Below are 16,111 nucleotides of genomic sequence, written 5' to 3' on the forward strand. Positions count from 1 at the left end.
GCCCATACAAACATCAGGATCTGAATCGACCTTTGGGAAGAGAGAGCTTAACTCCTAGTTTCTTCTCTTATTATTGGCCTGCTCAGATTTGCCATTTCTTTTTTTTTTTTTTTTTAACGGCCACACCCACAGCATATGGAAGTCCCCAAGCTAAGGGTCGAATCAGAACTACAGCTGCCAGCTTACACCACAAGCAACAGCAACGCAGGTCTGAGCCCCACCTGTGACCTACACCACAGTTCCCAGAAACACGGGATCCTTAGCCCACTGGGTGAGGCCAGGGATTGAACCTGCATCCTCATGGACACTAGTCAGGTTCGTTTCCACTGAGCCATGGCAGGAACTCCCTGCCATTTCTTTTGGTGCCAGTTTTGATCCCTTATAGTTTCTAAGAAATTTTTAACTGCATCTAGCTTTTCACAGATATGACTGTAAAGTTGTACAAAATCCGTCCCTTTTCAGTCCTGATTTTCTTGGTGCACTTTTCCCCTCGCCTTGACTGCACGATGTTAAATCTGCCCTCCTTCATTCTGTTTTTTGGTCTTGGTTCACTGGAATCTCCACAGCTGTACCCTCAGTTAACTCTCAGTTCCACCTATCCCGGGCTGTCCAAGCAGGAGGGCCTCACCCTTACTCTGTGCCATGGCAGGTGCTCAGCAAACTGAGTTCCCGTGGAGGTTTGGGGAAGGAAGAGGTTATGTCATTCTGCCGCTTCTTGTTTCCACACCTGTCTCTGGGATGATGACTCCTTCCTGGCCTAAACCCTCACACCCCCTAAATCTTGGTCACAGCTGTGTGTCAACTGGCCCTGCAGGTGAAGGTGCCTGCCCATGAGTCACAGGTGGGCAAGTAAGCCCCTTACCCCTAGGGCTTTGGGGGAAGGGAGTCGCGGGTCCATCTGTGCTTTCCCTAATGTTTTACTGAAAGCCTGCTTCATGTCAGGCATAGCATTAGGAGCTGGGGGACCAGTGGTGAACAGAACAGAAAAGAATGGGCCCAACGGCCCAACAGGGAGACAAAAGACAAATAAATCAGTACCTAAATCATGGCAAACCACATAAAACCCCATGAGAAAAGAGCAGGGTGTTGTGAAAGAATAAGACTTGGGGGTTGCTCTAAGACTGGGGCTCGGAAGAAACCTCAGGAGGTGACATTTATTCATTCATTCTGGTAATTAGTCATTGAGCAAGCACATTTCAAGTGCCAAACATTCTTCCAGTCAATGGGGTACGAAAGTGACAAAGGCAGACAAGCACTCTAGTGGGCAGAGACAAGCCGCAAGAAAACCAATGAAGAGGGACAGGAGCTGTGAGGAAAATTAACATGCCGGCTGTAACCCTAGAGTATTTCTGCATATCGGAGTATTTAACCCAGGATGGGAGCCGGACCAGGCTTCCTGGAAGATGACAGATGTAGGGAGTGGAGTGAAGGGCGGAAAGTAACTGAGAGAGAACATGAGCTGGGGAGTCAGGAGGGCTTTTCTTAGAGGGCGGCACTGGAGGGAAACCAAGAGGCAGCAAAGGGAAGACCTGGGCAGGGCTTCCAGGCAGAATGAAATAGCTACGGTAACTATCCAGAGGAGGGTGGGGAATGGCATGGCGCCAGTGTGCCCAAGGAGATAAAAGAAGAGAAAAAGCATTCTGAAGATCAGTGTAAAGTGTTGGATTCCATTCCAGACGCTATTGATGGACTTGGAACGGTGGTACACAGGGGGTGGATGTCACGTGCCTCGACTAGAATGCGGCCTCCGCACCGCCGCCTCTGTGACGTCACTAGGCTTTGTGACTTCATGGTAAGAAGCTCTAGCCTCTCCAGCCTTTGAGCCCCCAGCTCACAGTAACATCGCGGCGGGTGCTGGGGCGGCTGACAGGGCATGAAACCTTAGGAGGCCATGGCTAAACGCGACATCGTCTTCACCAATGTCACCGTTGTCCAGCTGCTGCGACAGCCTTGCCCGGGTGAGGGAGGCAGCGAGCGACCTGGGGGAGGGGAAAGAGGGGCGGTCGGGGAGCTCCTGCTCAGGGTCCGAGCCCCTGCCGGCAAGCGTCGCACCAATAGCGACGACCAGGAGCGGGGCGGGAGGCGCGGGGTGGGTTAGCGCGGGCTGGCAGGGGCTCCTCCATCGGGGGCAATGCCCTCGCTCCCTCCAGCCCCACCCTCCTTACCATCCGGCTTGCTGGCAAAGTGGTTTCTATGGCGATGGTGGAGGGGACTGGGACGCCCACCCCAGGCATTGCACCAGTAGTGGAGGGGAGAAATGGGCTGGACAGAGGCCTGAGCCGGGTTGCGAGGAGACACCTCTGAGGGCAGCCGCTGGTTGTTGAAGAACCTCGGCGGGTGAGGTTTCACACGAAAGTGACGCTGCTGTGGGCCAGCGCCAAAGGGCCGCTTGGGGGTTGGTGGACTTTGTCCTGCCTGGATGGCACAAAGCGAGGACACCTGCGCCCTCCAGGCCCCAGCGGAGCACTTTACAGGCATGCGCTCAGCGAAGCCTCCCAACCACCTTTGAGGCCAGTGCTTAGTGTCCCCATTTTACAGAGGTAAGAGAACACAAAGCAGGCCCCTGGGTTTCAGCACGGGAATAGTGGAGCATGGACTCGGAGTCCCCGCTCACTGCCATTGGGCAGCCCTACCTCCCCCGGCCAGAGGTGCGCGCACACAATCCAGCCAGCCGATCCCAGGCCTTCCAGAGGGGCTCTGGGTTCACTTTTGGCCTCCTCACCAGCGGGGTGAGGCAGGGGCCAGCCAGGGGGCTGGGGGTGGACATGGCTTGGGTGGGGCGGGGCTCCAGGGTCCAGAAGACACTGCGGCAGGCAGGTTGACTGCTGTAGGCCTTGAACCCCCTCCGTGCTCATCACTCCCTCAGTGATCTCGGGCCTCGGTCTCCCTCTGTGAAATGAGTATATAGCTCATGTCTCACAGGATACAGTGAGCTGATGCACTGAATTGCTCGGCTCAGCACCTAGCCCGTGGTGGCAACCAGGAAATGGGAGTCTCACTGAAATTGGTAGAGAGCCCGCTGGTACCTGTCACCTACCCGGTGATGCTTCATCACTGAAGCTCCTTCGCTGAGCATGTCCTTCTCAGCTCAGGAGCTCTCCTCCAGCCCATGTACCCCACCCTGGAGCAGAGGGAAGAAGGGAAGACCGGAGGAAGTTGTGAGAGAAGGGCTGCCCAGGTTTCCTTTTGCAAGGCCCAGTTCCCCACTCTTAACCCAAAGGGACAAGTCTCCCCTTTTCCTGAGAGCAGAAACAGAACCCCCAGGAACAGACATTCTTAAGGGCCCCAAGAACCACCAATAAACCTGATTAGTACCTTTATGAACTCGTAATGCTACTGCAAACACACACAGCCCAGCCTCAGGCCACAGGGTCTGTGGCAACCTGAAGTGGTCAGGGAGAGACAGGTCAGCTCACCCCAGTTCCCAATCCCACCCCCTCCAAGTGCAAAGGCACCCCCCACCCTCATCTTCCAGGCTCCCTCCAACCCCTTCCCTCTCTCTTTCCCCATGAATACTCTTGACTTTCTTCCCTCTATTAAAGTCAGCACCTACTGGACTTCAGATCTCACTGAGTTCTCACCGTAGTCCCCAGGCAGAAGGTCAGATGTGACACGAGCAAACACCAGTTTCATTAACGTGCTCGAGACAACACAGCTGGCAGATGGCTGAGCCAGGGCTGAAACCCCCAGCTGGAAACCCTCTGCCAGCCAGACCTGACTGCTGTTTCTACCCCATCCTCCTCCGCCCCTCAAACCCTCACCTGTAGCTCAGGTAGTTCAGCTTCAAGCGCAGGTGTCTTAAATGCCGTATGGGAGCACAAGTGTGTGTCTGGAGAGGCAGAAACAGATAGGGGTTTCCATTTGTTTCATATAACAGACCTGTGTTTCCTAAACTTCTCTGAAACCCCCTTTTACCCCACAATTAACTCTACCAGAAGAAGAATGGTCAAGAGGAGGAATGGGCAACTAGCTTCTCAGGATAAGGATCACCTTATTGGAAACAGGATTCCTTTTGTCTTTTTTTTTTTTTTGTCTTTTTGTCTGTTGTTGTTGTTGCTATTTCTTGGGCCGCTCCCGCGGCACATGGAGGTTCCCAGGTTAGGGGTTGAATCGGAGCTGTAGCCACCGGCCTACGCCAGAGCCACAGCAACTCGGGATCCCAGCCGCGTCTGCAACCTACACCACAGCTCACGGCAATGCCGGATCGTTAACCCACTGAGCAAGGGCAGGGACCGAACCCGCAACCTCATGGTTCCTAGTCAGATTCGTTAACCACTGCGCCACGACGGGAACTCCGGAAACAGGATTCCTGGGCCTCGGTGCAAACCCAGAGTCAGACTTCCCTAGGCAGAGGCCTCCTTGGTGATTCTTACCAGAACAGGGTTGGGGCCCACCGGACTAGACCTTTTATCAGGCACATTTGGGAAATGCTCTTTGAAATACTAATGTATGTGGGCTGATTCCTAGGCTCTATCATAAGCACTACATATGTCACCTCACAGTGACCCTCTGGGAGCAGTACTATTATCATCTCCATTTTACAGAGGGGGAAACTGAGGCACAGAGCCTATCACCCCAAGTAATTCTTAAAAATACATACCCACTGAGTTAGAATCTCCAGGAAAGAGGCTTTGGCGTTGCTATTTTAAGGCAAACCCACCCCTTACTCATTCTGTGGATCAGACAGTTTTGGAAAACACTGGGCTAGCTGGCTGGCCACTAGGGAAGAGCAGCCAGCAACAGGTTCTGGGTGGCAAAGACGGTTCATTCTGTGGCTGTGATGGTGCAGCTCGTTGCCCCTTTCCCCCACTCCTAACAGTGACCAGAGCACCACCACCCCAACCAGAGCCCAAGCCTGAGCCCAAGCCTGAGCCTGAGCCCCAGCCCCAGCCCCAGCCAATCAAGGAGGAAGCCTCACCTCCTCCACCTCCTGCACCTAAGAAGGTTCCTGTGACTCGGGAGCTGACAGTGGGCATCAATGGGTGAGTCGCCCGGGCCCTGAGCCGTCCCTGAACTTTAGCACCCAGCCTCTTTGCTCCTAACTGAGGCATTTCCACAGGTCTCCCCCCAGCGCTTTCCTTTTGCCTATCCTGGAGAAACACAGGGATAAGGGAAACAGGGCCTGACCTTCAGAGAGCTCACACTCTGGACACGACAGCTCAGTGATGACCAGTACGGAAGTCAGGGGCAGAGTGACACAGAAGAGGGAAGTGTTAATGGGGAGGGGGGCTCAGGGAAGGCCTCTGGGAGGGGACACTGGAGTGAGGCCTGAGTGACAACTGTGCAGCAAGCAATGCCTCTGGAGCATAGGTGGCAGCTCAGGGTCCTAAGGCCGGGCAGGAATTCTGCATGAATGGTGTGGCACAAGCGAAGAAGAGGAGGGAGGGCAGTGGAGAGCCAGCAGGCACCTGGCAGGCCATGGTAAGGAGTCTGGATCTGGTTTTACCGGCAGACAGTTGTGGAGGGTTTCTGGGCAAGAGTCCTAATCTGACCTAAAGTTCTACGAGATCCATCCAGCTACATGGTTAGGAATGGGGGAGGAGGACGGATGGGCAGAGGAAGCACAAAAAGCGGTGAAGAGGCTGCTGAGGCCATCTGGGCAAGATGACAGCAGACCGCACAGCTGACAGCTGCTTCCCTCAGACTGAGAAGCCCACCCAGTCCCCTTGAGTGGGCCTCCTCTCTGCCACCTCTTCTCTCCTGTCCCCTCCTCTGCCTGCTGGACAGATTTGGTCGCATTGGCCGCCTGGTGCTACGTGCCTGCATGGAGAAGGGCGTGAAGGTGGTAGCGGTGAATGATCCATTTATCGACCCAGAATACATGGTGAGCAGCAGACAAAGGGCAAGATGGGGGAGAGTGGCCCTGAATGGGAAGGGATTTAGGGGAGCTCTGTGGAAGGCTCCCAGCTGCGGTATAGAACCTTTTTTTTTTTTTTTAAACACATCTTTTATTTTTATTTATTTATTTATTTATTTTTGGCTTTCTGCTATTTCTTTGGGCCGTTCCTGCGGCATATGGAGGTTCCCAGGCTAGGGGTCAAATTGGAGCTGTAGCCGCTGGCCTACGCCAGAGCCACAGCAACGCGGGATCCGAGCCGCATCTGCAACCTACACCATAGCTCACGGCAACGCCAGATCGTTAACCCACTGAGCAGGGGCAGGGACTGAACCCGCAACCTCATGGTTCCTAGTCGGATTCGTTAACCACTGCGCCACAACGGGAACTCCAGTATAGAACCTTTACTGAGGTGGGGGCTCCCTGGGGATGCTTGCTCCCCTTCCACGCCAAGACTAGGAGCCATTCTGCTTCCTGCAGGTGTACATGTTTAAGTATGACTCCACCCATGGCCGCTACAAGGGGACTGTGGAGTGTAAGAATGACAAGCTGGTCGTGGACACCCGTGAGATCAACGTCTTCCAGTGGTAAGGGTGGCTCTCTGCTGCAAGCCTGCAATGCAATAATGCAGGGGATGTGGAGGTGGCTAGATGGGGACTCCAGCCTAGACATGGGGCTCATAACCCAGATGGTGTGTGCACATGCCTCTGGCTACTTGTTTGGAGACGGGGGGGTCTCAGAGAAGTCCTTGCCCCTAGAGTGGCTAAGAAGCACTAATCTAGAAAGATGCCCCACTGTACTCAAAATACTTTTTTTTTTTTTGTCTTTTTAGGGCCACACCATCGGCATATGGAGGTTCCCAGGCTAGGGGTCGAATCAGAGCTACACCTGCTGGCCTACACCACAGCCACAGCATCGCCAGATCCAAGCCGTGTCTTCGACCTACACCACAGCTCACGGCAATGCCAGATCCTTAACCCACTGAATGAGGCCAGGGATCGAAACCACGTCCTCATGGATACTAGGCAGACTCATTTCCTCTGAGCTACGACGGGAACTCCCAAAATACTTTTTATTTAATACACACGTGCATGTTTTCTCACAGGCATATCAACTCCATCTATCTAAAACTCAACTCTTGGAGTTCCATTGTAGCTCAGCAGGTTAAGGATTTGGCCAGTGTTGTCACTGCTGTGGCTCTGGTTACAGCTGTGGTATGGGTTTGCTCCCTGGCCCTGGAACTTCTGCATGCTGTGTGCGCAGCCAAACAAAAACAAAAACCACACAAAAAACAAAACAAGCAAAAAACACCCTCAACTCTTCATGATCTTTCAACCCTCAAATCTATTCATCCTCCTGCCCAGGAAATGGCATCACCATCCAGCCAACTGCTTCCACTCTGTTCCTACACAGCAGCCACAGGCCTTTTTAAAACATCAACAGGATCTGGTTACTCCCCTACTTAATGGCTTCCCATCACCCCACAAGTAAAACACCAGCTAATGACAGGGCTCCCCACAAACCACAGGCCCCACTCCCCAGCCTTTCCATGTCACCTCAGCCACACTGGCCATCAAGCTCTTGGGACCCTCCACAGCACCTCTTCTCAGGACCCATCTCAGAGTTCTTACAGATGGAAATACTCCCTCTTCATTTAAAGATAAGTTTAGCATCTGTAAGTCAAAAGCAGTAACATTAAATGTTTAATAGGCTTAAAACACACTCTCAAGATACCAAAAAAGTTAAAAATTTATAAAATGGGAGTTCCCATCATGGCGCAGTGGTTAACGAATCCGACTAGGAACCATGAGGTTGCGGGTTCGATCCCTGACCTCACTCAGTGGGTTATGGATCCGGTGTTGCCGTGAGCTGTGGTGTAGGTCACAGACGCGGCTCGGATCTGGCATTGCTGTGGCTCTGGCGTAGGCCACCAGCTACAGCTCCGATTAGAAGCCTAGCCTGGGAACCTCCATATGCCGCGGGAGTGGCCCAAGAAATAGCAAAAAGACCAAAAAAAAAAAAATTATAAAGTGGGAAATAGTAAACCCACTCTATCTTTCCAATGTAAATTATTAGCCACTGGTGACTTCGCACCACCTTGAAGAACCAACGAACAGGATCCTCAGACCAGGCCCCTGGGCAGGAAGGCAGCCTAGGGAAGGGGCTGGGGTCTCCTAGGTCACCGACTCTGCCCCAGGCCAGTTCAAGCCAGCTCAACAATTGCTGCAAGGGCATTTGTTGAGGTGCCCTTCCCCCAACTTCGAAAGCAGGAAATGGGGGTGGTGGGTATGGAGAAGAGCTACTTAGGTCAGATGATGAGAAGTGTGGCCTCACAGAGCAGATGCAGGGAGCAGGAAGCATGTGCGACGGCCCAGGGAGAAGAGAGGAGCGTGCTGGTCATGCCTCCCGAGGGCCAGCCTGCCTGTGCTCCCAGCCAGCTCTGCCTCCCACTCTCGCCACCTCTCCCTGGCTCCTCTGAGACATGCCAGTCACCACAACACTCATCTCACATCATCAGGGCTACATGAGTTCAACGCAGGTAGAACACTGACAACACGGGTACATGGCTGGTGCTCAGGAAGCATGTGTAGAACAGCTAAGTTCTTAAAACCCCACAACACTGAACAGACCCCTCCAGGGAGGGTCTAGAAGATGAGACAGACACTAACAATCAGAAAAGCAAATACTGCAGTTGTGATAAACCCTGTGAGGGAAAAGATTAGAACACAGTTTATCCATGTATTGTTCTGCTAAAGCCAAGTAGAAAACAGCAATACTAGATGTTTAGTACGTCTCAAACACAAATGTTTGACAAAACATCCAGGGAAAATGGGGAACAGAAAATCTCCTTTACTTTTCCAACATAAACCACTAGTGGCCCTAGTGGTGCCTCTAGATCGGCCCCCTGGGAGCTGCTCTCTGGATGTGGTGTCTGTCTTCAGGGACTTGCTTGGCCTCTGGCAGCAGGATCCCTGTTGCAGGAGCTAAGTAGTACAGACAAGACAGGCTGGGAGGGCTGAGAAGTTGCCAGCCTCACCCTCCCCGGCTCTGAGTTCTGGGCAGTATAGGGCCTGGCTGGGAATAGACATGATGGTGCCCTGGGGCTGGGGCAGTGGCAGTGGCAGCTTGTACCCAGGCACAGCAGGTACAACAGAGGAAAGAGAAGGGGCCCACCAGGGGGGTCAGCCATGAGAGGCAAGGCCAGCAGGGTCGAACCCATCCTAGGAAGCTAAGTATGTGTGGTGAAGGCGAGGCCATGCAGGGGGGAGAGTGGCTGACGGTGCTGCCGCCCCTCCGCAGCAAGGAGCCCAAAGACATCCCCTGGAAGTCTGTCGGGAGCCCCTTCGTGGTGGAGGCCACGGGCGTGTACCTGTCCTTAGAGGAAACTTCAGTAAGCTGGGGAGAGGTGCCTGGGGCTGGCTTTGGCGGGGGTCAGGGAGGTGTGACACTTGGAGTACCTCATGACACACGTGCTCCTTCCCTAGCCCCACCTCGAAGCAGGTGCCCAGCGTGTGGTCATCTGTGCACCTTCTCCGGATGCCCCCATGTTTGTCATGGGGGTGAATGAAAAGGACTACAACCCTGGCACCATGAAAATTGTCAGGTAAAGGGCAGCAACATTCTGAAGTGTGTGGGTGGTGCCTGGAGACAAGCCAGCCTGGGGCAGAGAGGAATCTGTCCCCCTCCCCACTCCACCCCTGGTGCCCTCTTCACATCAGTCCACCTCTGCTTCCCAAAGTCTGAACAGCCGTCTTGATGACATTCCCCTAAAACCACGTTAGAACTGCACTTCCAGAGAACGTGCTTGGGGAGCCTCCCCCAGCTGCAGCTCTGGTGCCTCCTTCCCTCTTGAAGACATCCCCTCTCCTCATCCCTATCCTGACTTTTCACAAACCCAAGCCTGCGTGCACCCCTGAAAGACAGGTAAGGGTGGAGGCGTGGCTCTGCGGCTCACCTTGCGGTGCCCTTGCACACCCGGGCCATTTCAGCAACGCCTCCTGCACCACCAACTGCCTGGCCCCCCTCGCCAAGGTCATCCATGAGCGATTTGGGATTCTGGAAGGGCTGATGGTGAGTTGAAGAGAGGGGTTGGGGTGGGAGGGGTGGCTGGGAAACTGTACCTCTTCTTGCCAAACTTACTCGGTTGTGTGGAGCTAACTGGGAGACTGGTTTGGAGAGAAGGCCACCAGCAGTGAAATCTTTTAAAACTCTGGGCAATTCGCAGACAAGGCTGGACCCTGCCTGCATGTGTCCTTCCTGTGACCAGTGGTGGTGGCCCTGCCAGCCCCCACCTGGGTCACCACTGTGGGCCTGGGCAAAACAAACACAGGAGCTTGGGAGCAGGAAGGCCTCACCTCGGCCCTCTTCTTCCCCAAGACCACAGTCCATTCCTACACTGCCACCCAGAAGACAGTGGATGGGCCATCGAAGAAGGCCTGGAGAGATGGACGGGGTGCCCACCAGAACATCATCCCTGCCTCCACAGGGGCTGCCAAGGCTGTGGGCAAAATCATCCCAGACCTCAAAGGGTATGAGGGCATGGATCTGCAACCAGGGTGGGGGACACAACCAGGAAGACTGAACCAGCCCCCAATCCTTGAGGTGTCTACTGAGGGGAAAGCAGAGACAAGGCGGGATGATGAAGTCCCTGGCTTCTGAGCACCACCCCTGATGTGGAATTCTCCAGGAAGCTGACGGGGATGGCGTTCCGAGTGCCAACCCCAGACGTGTCTGTTGTGGATCTGACCTGCCGCCTGGCCCAGCCTACCCAGTACTCGGCCATCAAGGAGGCCATAAAAGAAGCAGCCAAGGGGCCCATGGCTGGCATCCTTGCCTACACTGAGGATGAGGTAGGGGCTGAGGAGTGGGGTCCCTGGGAGGAGCCCCCTGGGGAGGGAGAGTGATTTTCCACTTGCCAAGGAGCTGCTTGCAATGTATCAAGACAGGAACTGCAGAGCTGGGAAGATCAGACTCCCTCCCTTGGGGTCTTTGGGGTCTGCACCTGCTGCCCCTTTGGCCTGGAAAGCTTTTCCCCCAGGTGGCCGCGTAGTCTGCCCTCACCTCCTCCAAGTTTCTACCTGAACTTCTCACCTCAGAGAGATGTCTTTTTGGTGGCCCTTTCCTTACCTGAAATGTCATTTCATAGTCACTGTTGGCCGTGCTGGCATGTGCACTCCAAGAAAGCGGGGACCTGGGGACTCTTCACTTCTGTAGCTCCAGCTGTCCTCCTAGGGCGTGGCACACAGCAGGTGCTCAATTCATGCTCAGTGAACAAGACAAGAACTCCCACTGTTCAAGGCTGCTCAGAGCAGGCCATGGCCAGATACCTTCCCTGTGAGGAATGGATAGCACCAACCCTTTGCTCCTGGTGTCATCCCTGCTTGATGCTGTCTCCCTGCTTTAGCTCCTGAAGGTCCACCTTCACCAGGACCTCTTAGAAAAATCAGATCACATCACCCTGCTGCTCAAGGCCAAACCCCCAGGGCTCTGTGCTGCAGCTCCTTCCACCCTGCTGAGAGCTGGAGTTAGCCAGATTCTCCTAGTCGTCCAGCGCCTGACTCACCACCTCCCCTCAGGGAGGGCCTCCTGGCTGAGCCATTCCAAGTGCAGTGTGCCAGAAAATGTCTATTGGTGCGGCATCAGGGTGTTTGCCGTCTGTATCCTTCGGCCAGTCCCCCACCTGCAAAGCTCCCGCATGTCTTCCTTGTACCCTATCCCCACGCAGAAGGGCTCCATCGAAGACTGTAGATGAATGAATGGGTAATGTGCCCAGAAGCCTGAGCTCCTGGAGGTCCTAGCTCTGCGCTCCATATGTCTTTGAAATTCTGACGCTCAGGTCGTGTCCACGGACTTTGTTAGCGATACCCACTCGTCCATCTTCGATGCTAAGGCTGGCATCGCGCTCAACGACAACTTCGTGAAGCTCATTTCCTGGTAAGGGGGAAGGAAGGGGTCAGGGAACGTGCGGGGAGCCTGGGATGGTGGGGAGGGATCCCCCGACCGCCCTCCTCCCTCCCCAGGTACGACAACGAATATGGCTACAGTCACCGGGTGGTGGACCTCCTTCGCTACATGTTCAGCAGAGACGAGTGAAGCAGGCTGGCCCGCCTCTGCTTCCCTGAGCTCCCGGGTCAGAACTCATCCCTCCTGTCCCCGCCCTCAGTCCCCCGTGGGAAGGAGGGCGCCCCGCGCGAGGGGCCCGCGCTGCTGGGCCAACGGTGAAATAAAAACCCAGAGTCCTCACAAATTGCGCCCCGTGTCTCTGCGCCGGTCACGGCGGGGTCAGGTCCGGGCTCGAGGCTCGCCCGGGCCCGGCGCCTGGACGCGAGCGCGGCTGCCGCGGGACCCGCATCTCGTCGGCTATAGTTCTGGCCCGCTGTCCCTGGCCCCGCGGCTGAGCCCCGTGACGTCAGCGCGCCGCGCCGCGCACTCCCGCTCCCAGAAGGCCGCGCGGGCCGCGGCAGAGGCAGGTGGGCGCCAGGCCCGGGCTCGGGAGACAGGCAGCCGAGGTAGAGAGGCGGGCTCCGGCGGGCCGGGCGGCCGGCACCATGACGCTGTTCCACTTTGGGAACTGCTTCGCCTTGGCCTACTTCCCCTACTTCATCACCTACAAGTGCAGCGGCCTGTGAGTGCGGGGCGGCCGCGGGGCGGGGGCGGGGCGCGGGCCGGACAGACCTCTCACCGCCTGCTCCCGCAGGTCTGAGTATAATGCCTTCTGGAAGTGTGTGCAGGCCGGGGTCACCTACCTCTTCGTGCAGCTGTGCAAGGTGAGGGCGCCAGCTTGTGCTGCGCCAGGGCTCTCGGGACCCGTGGCTGTGCCCCTGCCTAGACTCCCGGTATGGAGCTGCCCTGGGCACCCGGCCCAGGGCGCTTCCAGAATACCTGTGGGGGCTGGGCTTGGAAAGGCTGACACCTGAGGAGAAGCCCCAGGCAACTTTTGTATAGCACTCTTAGTAAAGTTGGGAACATTCAGTTGTATGGTTAAGAGGGCTTTGGACGCTGTTAAGCGATACTAACCCCCAAAGTTCCACTGACACTGCTCCCACGGCCCTGGTGGGTGGCCAGCCCCGGCACCTACAGGCCTGACCCCGATCTCCTGTGATCAAGACAGAATCCAAACTTCCAAGCCCCTACCCTCTGTCTCTCCTGCTCCTGCCTTCTTGTCTCCATCCGCTGGTCCCTCTTTCACTCGGGCCCCCAGAACCCCAATGTACTGCCCCCACATACATGCTAACTTCCCTCAAAACCCACATAGTTGATCTCCCTCACCTTGAGGTGACCTCCATTTTCTGACCTCAGATGCTGTTCCTGGCCACTTTCTTTCCTACCTGGGAAGGCGGCATCTATGACTTCATTGGGGTGAGTGGGGGAGGGGAGGGGGAGGGAGTGCAGGAGTGGGGCCCCCCTGGCACCTGTGCTTACTCAAGCCTCAACCTGACCCACAGGAGTTCATGAAGGCCAGCGTGGATGTGGCAGACCTGATAGGCCTAAACCTTGTCATGTCCCGGAATGCCGGCAAGGGGGAATACAAGATCATGGTTGCTGCCCTGGGCTGGGCCACCGCCGAGCTCATTATGTCCCGGTGTGTGCAGCAGCCTGGAGCCCAGATTCCTGAAAAAGGACACTTGGGTTCCAGGAGGGTGCTGGAGGGCGGGGGCTCAGATTCTGGGTCCTGAGTGTGTCTGGGTACTGGAGAATCCCTCCCTTTGCCTTCCTCAGCTGCATCCCCCTCTGGGTTGGAGCTCGGGGCATTGAGTTTGACTGGAAATACATCCAGATGAGCATTGACTCCAACATCAGTCTGGTATGCAATCCTGCTCTCCCCCTGCACGTGCACCTTTTTGCCGGCGGCTGTGTACTCGAGGCCTGGCCCTGACTTCCTGCCTCCCTCCAGGTCCATTACATCGTCGCATCTGCCCAGGTGTGGATGATAACACGCTACGACCTGTACCACACTTTCCGGCCAGCAGTCCTCCTCCTGATGTTCCTTAGCGTCTACAAGGCCTTTGTCATGGAGTGAGCTGGGTGGGGTTGGAGGCGGAGTCCAAATGGGTTGGATTTATCTCTTCTCCCTGCTTCATTGTGATGTTTCCCCACAGGACGTTCGTCCACCTCTGTTCCCTGGGCAGCTGGACAGCACTGCTGGCCCGAGCGGTGGTGACGGGGCTGCTGGCTCTCAGCACCCTGGCCCTGTATGTCGCCGTTGTCAACGTGCACTCCTAGGCTTGGTGTCCCAGAATTTCACGTACCTTCTCTCTGTCTCCAGGTTTCAGTGAAGTAAACAGTATTTGGAAAGTTGATTCCGCCTCTGTTTTTCTCTCTCTGGAACTGTGCTCACCTGGTCCCAGAGGCCCTGGTTTTGGCTTTGGAGCCAGGTAGACAAGCTGGGAAATTAGCCAGCACTGATTTGTCCTTTGTTCCTGGACCAGTTCCTCTGCTCTTTCTTTTCCCAGAGTCGACAGAGACCTTGAAGTAGACCGTCTTTGAGCAGTGGCAGAGACCAGGGCCCTCAGGAAACAGGTGACAGAGGGGTGCTAGAACCCAAGAGGGAGCTTCTCCTCACAGCCATAACCTAGCCCTTCCCTGGCTGGTCACCTCCTAGGCTCCCAGCTCTAAATGCCACCTCCCTCCCCTGTCCACCTTTATGGCAGTCAGGGGGGTCTGTCTGCAACCGAGATCTTACTAGTTCACCCCTCCTTGCGTGTAGCCATCTAGCGCTCCTCCTTGCACAGGAACAGTCCAACCACTTGACCTCTGGTTTTGCTCTTGAAGGGCCTGTTTGGTGATTCTGAGGTCCTCAGTGCTCTGTCTCAGATTAAGTCCTGGTCTGAGTTCTCTGAGGGTGGAGTACAGAGACAGCTGTAACCCAGCAGCAGAGCAGGTGACCCCCCAGTATGGATGTTGTCTTGGATGCCATCTTCATCCCAGTCCTCTCCTGTCTAGTGGGGCTGGCTTCTGGCCCCTATCTCTCCTCTTCCCAGAGGGAGGTAGATTAGAAGCAGGGCTTTTGAATGTCCTGCTTAAGCTCCACCTTGATGCAAATCCTGCCCACCTGGGAAGGTGCTCCCCAACCCTGTGGTCCCAGTGGGGTCCTCCAGAGCATGGGATAGGACAGTTGCCGCCTTCCTATTTCCACTAGGCTGTCCAGGTCCTGCCATGATGTTATTTTTTTTTGTCTTTTGTCTTTTTGTTGTTGTTGTTGTTGTTGCTATTTCTTGGGCCGCTCCCGCGGCATATGGAGGTTCCCAGGCTAGGGGTCTAATCGGAGCTGTAGCCACCGGCCTACGCCAGAACCACAGCAACGCGGGATCCCAGCCGCGTCTGCAACCTACACCACAGCTCACGGCAACGCCGGATCATTAACCCACTGAGCAAGGGCAGGGACCGAACCCGCAACCTCATGGTTCCTAGTCGGATTCGTTAACCACTGCGCCACGACGGGAACTCCTTTTTTTTTTTTTTTGTCTTTTGTCTTTTTGTTGTTGTTGTTGTTGTTGTTGTTGCTCATAATGTTATTTGACACTCAGCATAGGCAAGTGCCGAACACAGCTCTGTTTGGTTTTCAGAGGGAGCATTTACCCTCAAATGGGGCAACCGCCATCTAGCCCCATCCTCTCTTCATTGCTCCTAGTCAAGACAGGGTCCCATAGGTGTCTTGGGAGTGGGCAGGGGAGGGGAGTGATAGGTCACCCTGACTTTGACATGGTGCTCCTCCAGCCATGTGGGGGATATGTAATGGCATTGCTTTCTCCCATACCTCCATCCTGTGCCCAACCCAGTTCTTAGCACATAGCAGGACAGTGAAGGTTGCAGAAATGACTGTTAACAATTTGCTGAGCAGGGGCTCTGATCCAAGCCCCCTGCGGGTGGCCACCTGTCTGTGAGAGAGTCCCAGCTTTCATGGGGCTCAGGGACTGAGTGGGGGAGCACAGGCCAGAGGGATCAGGGCTGTAATGGGGAAAGAGGGCTGTGTGTCCTGGATGAGAGGATGTGTGAGCTGAGACCTAAAGGATGAGTTAGTGAAGCAAAGAGAAGAAAGGTGTCATGGCCCCTGTAAAGGCCTTGAGGTCAGAGAGAGGGCCTGGCCTTTCCAGTGAAACATAAGAACTGGTTGGCATGAGTTGGTGGGGGCTTGTGAGACCGTAGAAGTCAGCAGGGGCCAGATCACAGAAGACTCAGCCTGGGCTGGGGAGTTAGTTGATCAGGGGTAGTGGGGAACCATGGAGAATTCTAGGCAGGGGAAGGACAGTCAGTTTGGGCTTTAGAAAGAGCTCC

The 16,111-nt window shown here is 55.4% G+C and overlaps 2 protein-coding genes and 1 long non-coding RNA gene across 3 annotated transcripts; 2 read left to right on the forward strand and 1 right to left on the reverse strand.

Moving 5' to 3' along the window:
* Positions 1-1,110: 1,110 nt before the first annotated feature.
* LOC125134593 (uncharacterized) lies at positions 1,111-12,223 on the reverse strand. The gene is made up of 5 exons (XR_007136695.1): positions 12,081-12,223; positions 10,964-11,767; positions 3,762-3,829; positions 3,316-3,383; positions 1,111-3,121 (listed from the first exon to the last, which is right to left on the reverse strand). It is a non-coding gene; the product is annotated as an uncharacterized LOC125134593 (long non-coding RNA).
* On the forward strand, positions 1,892-12,082 carry GAPDHS (glyceraldehyde-3-phosphate dehydrogenase, spermatogenic). Its single transcript, XM_047794074.1, has 11 exons — positions 1,892-1,958; positions 4,820-4,982; positions 5,728-5,824; positions 6,317-6,423; positions 9,137-9,227; positions 9,322-9,440; positions 9,826-9,907; positions 10,214-10,365; positions 10,524-10,686; positions 11,673-11,770; positions 11,857-12,082. Exons 1-11 carry the CDS (start codon positions 1,892-1,894, stop codon positions 11,927-11,929), a joined length of 1,212 nt encoding a protein of 403 aa, XP_047650030.1. The 3' UTR covers positions 11,930-12,082.
* Positions 12,224-12,279: 56 nt separating the features above from the next.
* TMEM147 (transmembrane protein 147) lies at positions 12,280-14,136 on the forward strand. Its single transcript, XM_047794073.1, has 7 exons — positions 12,280-12,461; positions 12,534-12,603; positions 13,136-13,195; positions 13,282-13,418; positions 13,556-13,640; positions 13,731-13,852; positions 13,936-14,136. The coding sequence occupies exons 1-7, from the start codon at positions 12,385-12,387 to the stop codon at positions 14,057-14,059; spliced, it is 675 nt and encodes a 224-aa protein (XP_047650029.1). The 5' UTR covers positions 12,280-12,384; the 3' UTR covers positions 14,060-14,136.
* The last annotated feature ends 1,975 nt before the right edge of the window (positions 14,137-16,111 follow it).

The sequence above is a fragment of the Phacochoerus africanus genome, chromosome 8, assembly GCF_016906955.1.
Source record: "Phacochoerus africanus isolate WHEZ1 chromosome 8, ROS_Pafr_v1, whole genome shotgun sequence".
Classification (NCBI taxonomy): Eukaryota; Metazoa; Chordata; class Mammalia; order Artiodactyla; family Suidae; genus Phacochoerus; species Phacochoerus africanus.

Coding starts and splice junctions, on each gene's coding strand:
- GAPDHS (XM_047794074.1), top strand. CDS start 1,892: ATGGCTAAACGCGACATCGTCTTCACCAATGTCACCGTTGTCCAGCTG. Junction 9,441..9,825: donor GGCACCATGAAAATTGTCAG/GTAAAGGGCAGC, acceptor GGGCCATTTCAG/CAACGCCTCCTGCACCACCA. Junction 10,687..11,672: donor TTGCCTACACTGAGGATGAG/GTAGGGGCTGAG, acceptor TCTGACGCTCAG/GTCGTGTCCACGGACTTTGT.
- TMEM147 (XM_047794073.1), top strand. CDS start 12,385: ATGACGCTGTTCCACTTTGGGAACTGCTTCGCCTTGGCCTACTTCCCC. Junction 13,419..13,555: donor GCCGAGCTCATTATGTCCCG/GTGTGTGCAGCA, acceptor TGCCTTCCTCAG/CTGCATCCCCCTCTGGGTTG. Junction 13,641..13,730: donor TTGACTCCAACATCAGTCTG/GTATGCAATCCT, acceptor GCCTCCCTCCAG/GTCCATTACATCGTCGCATC.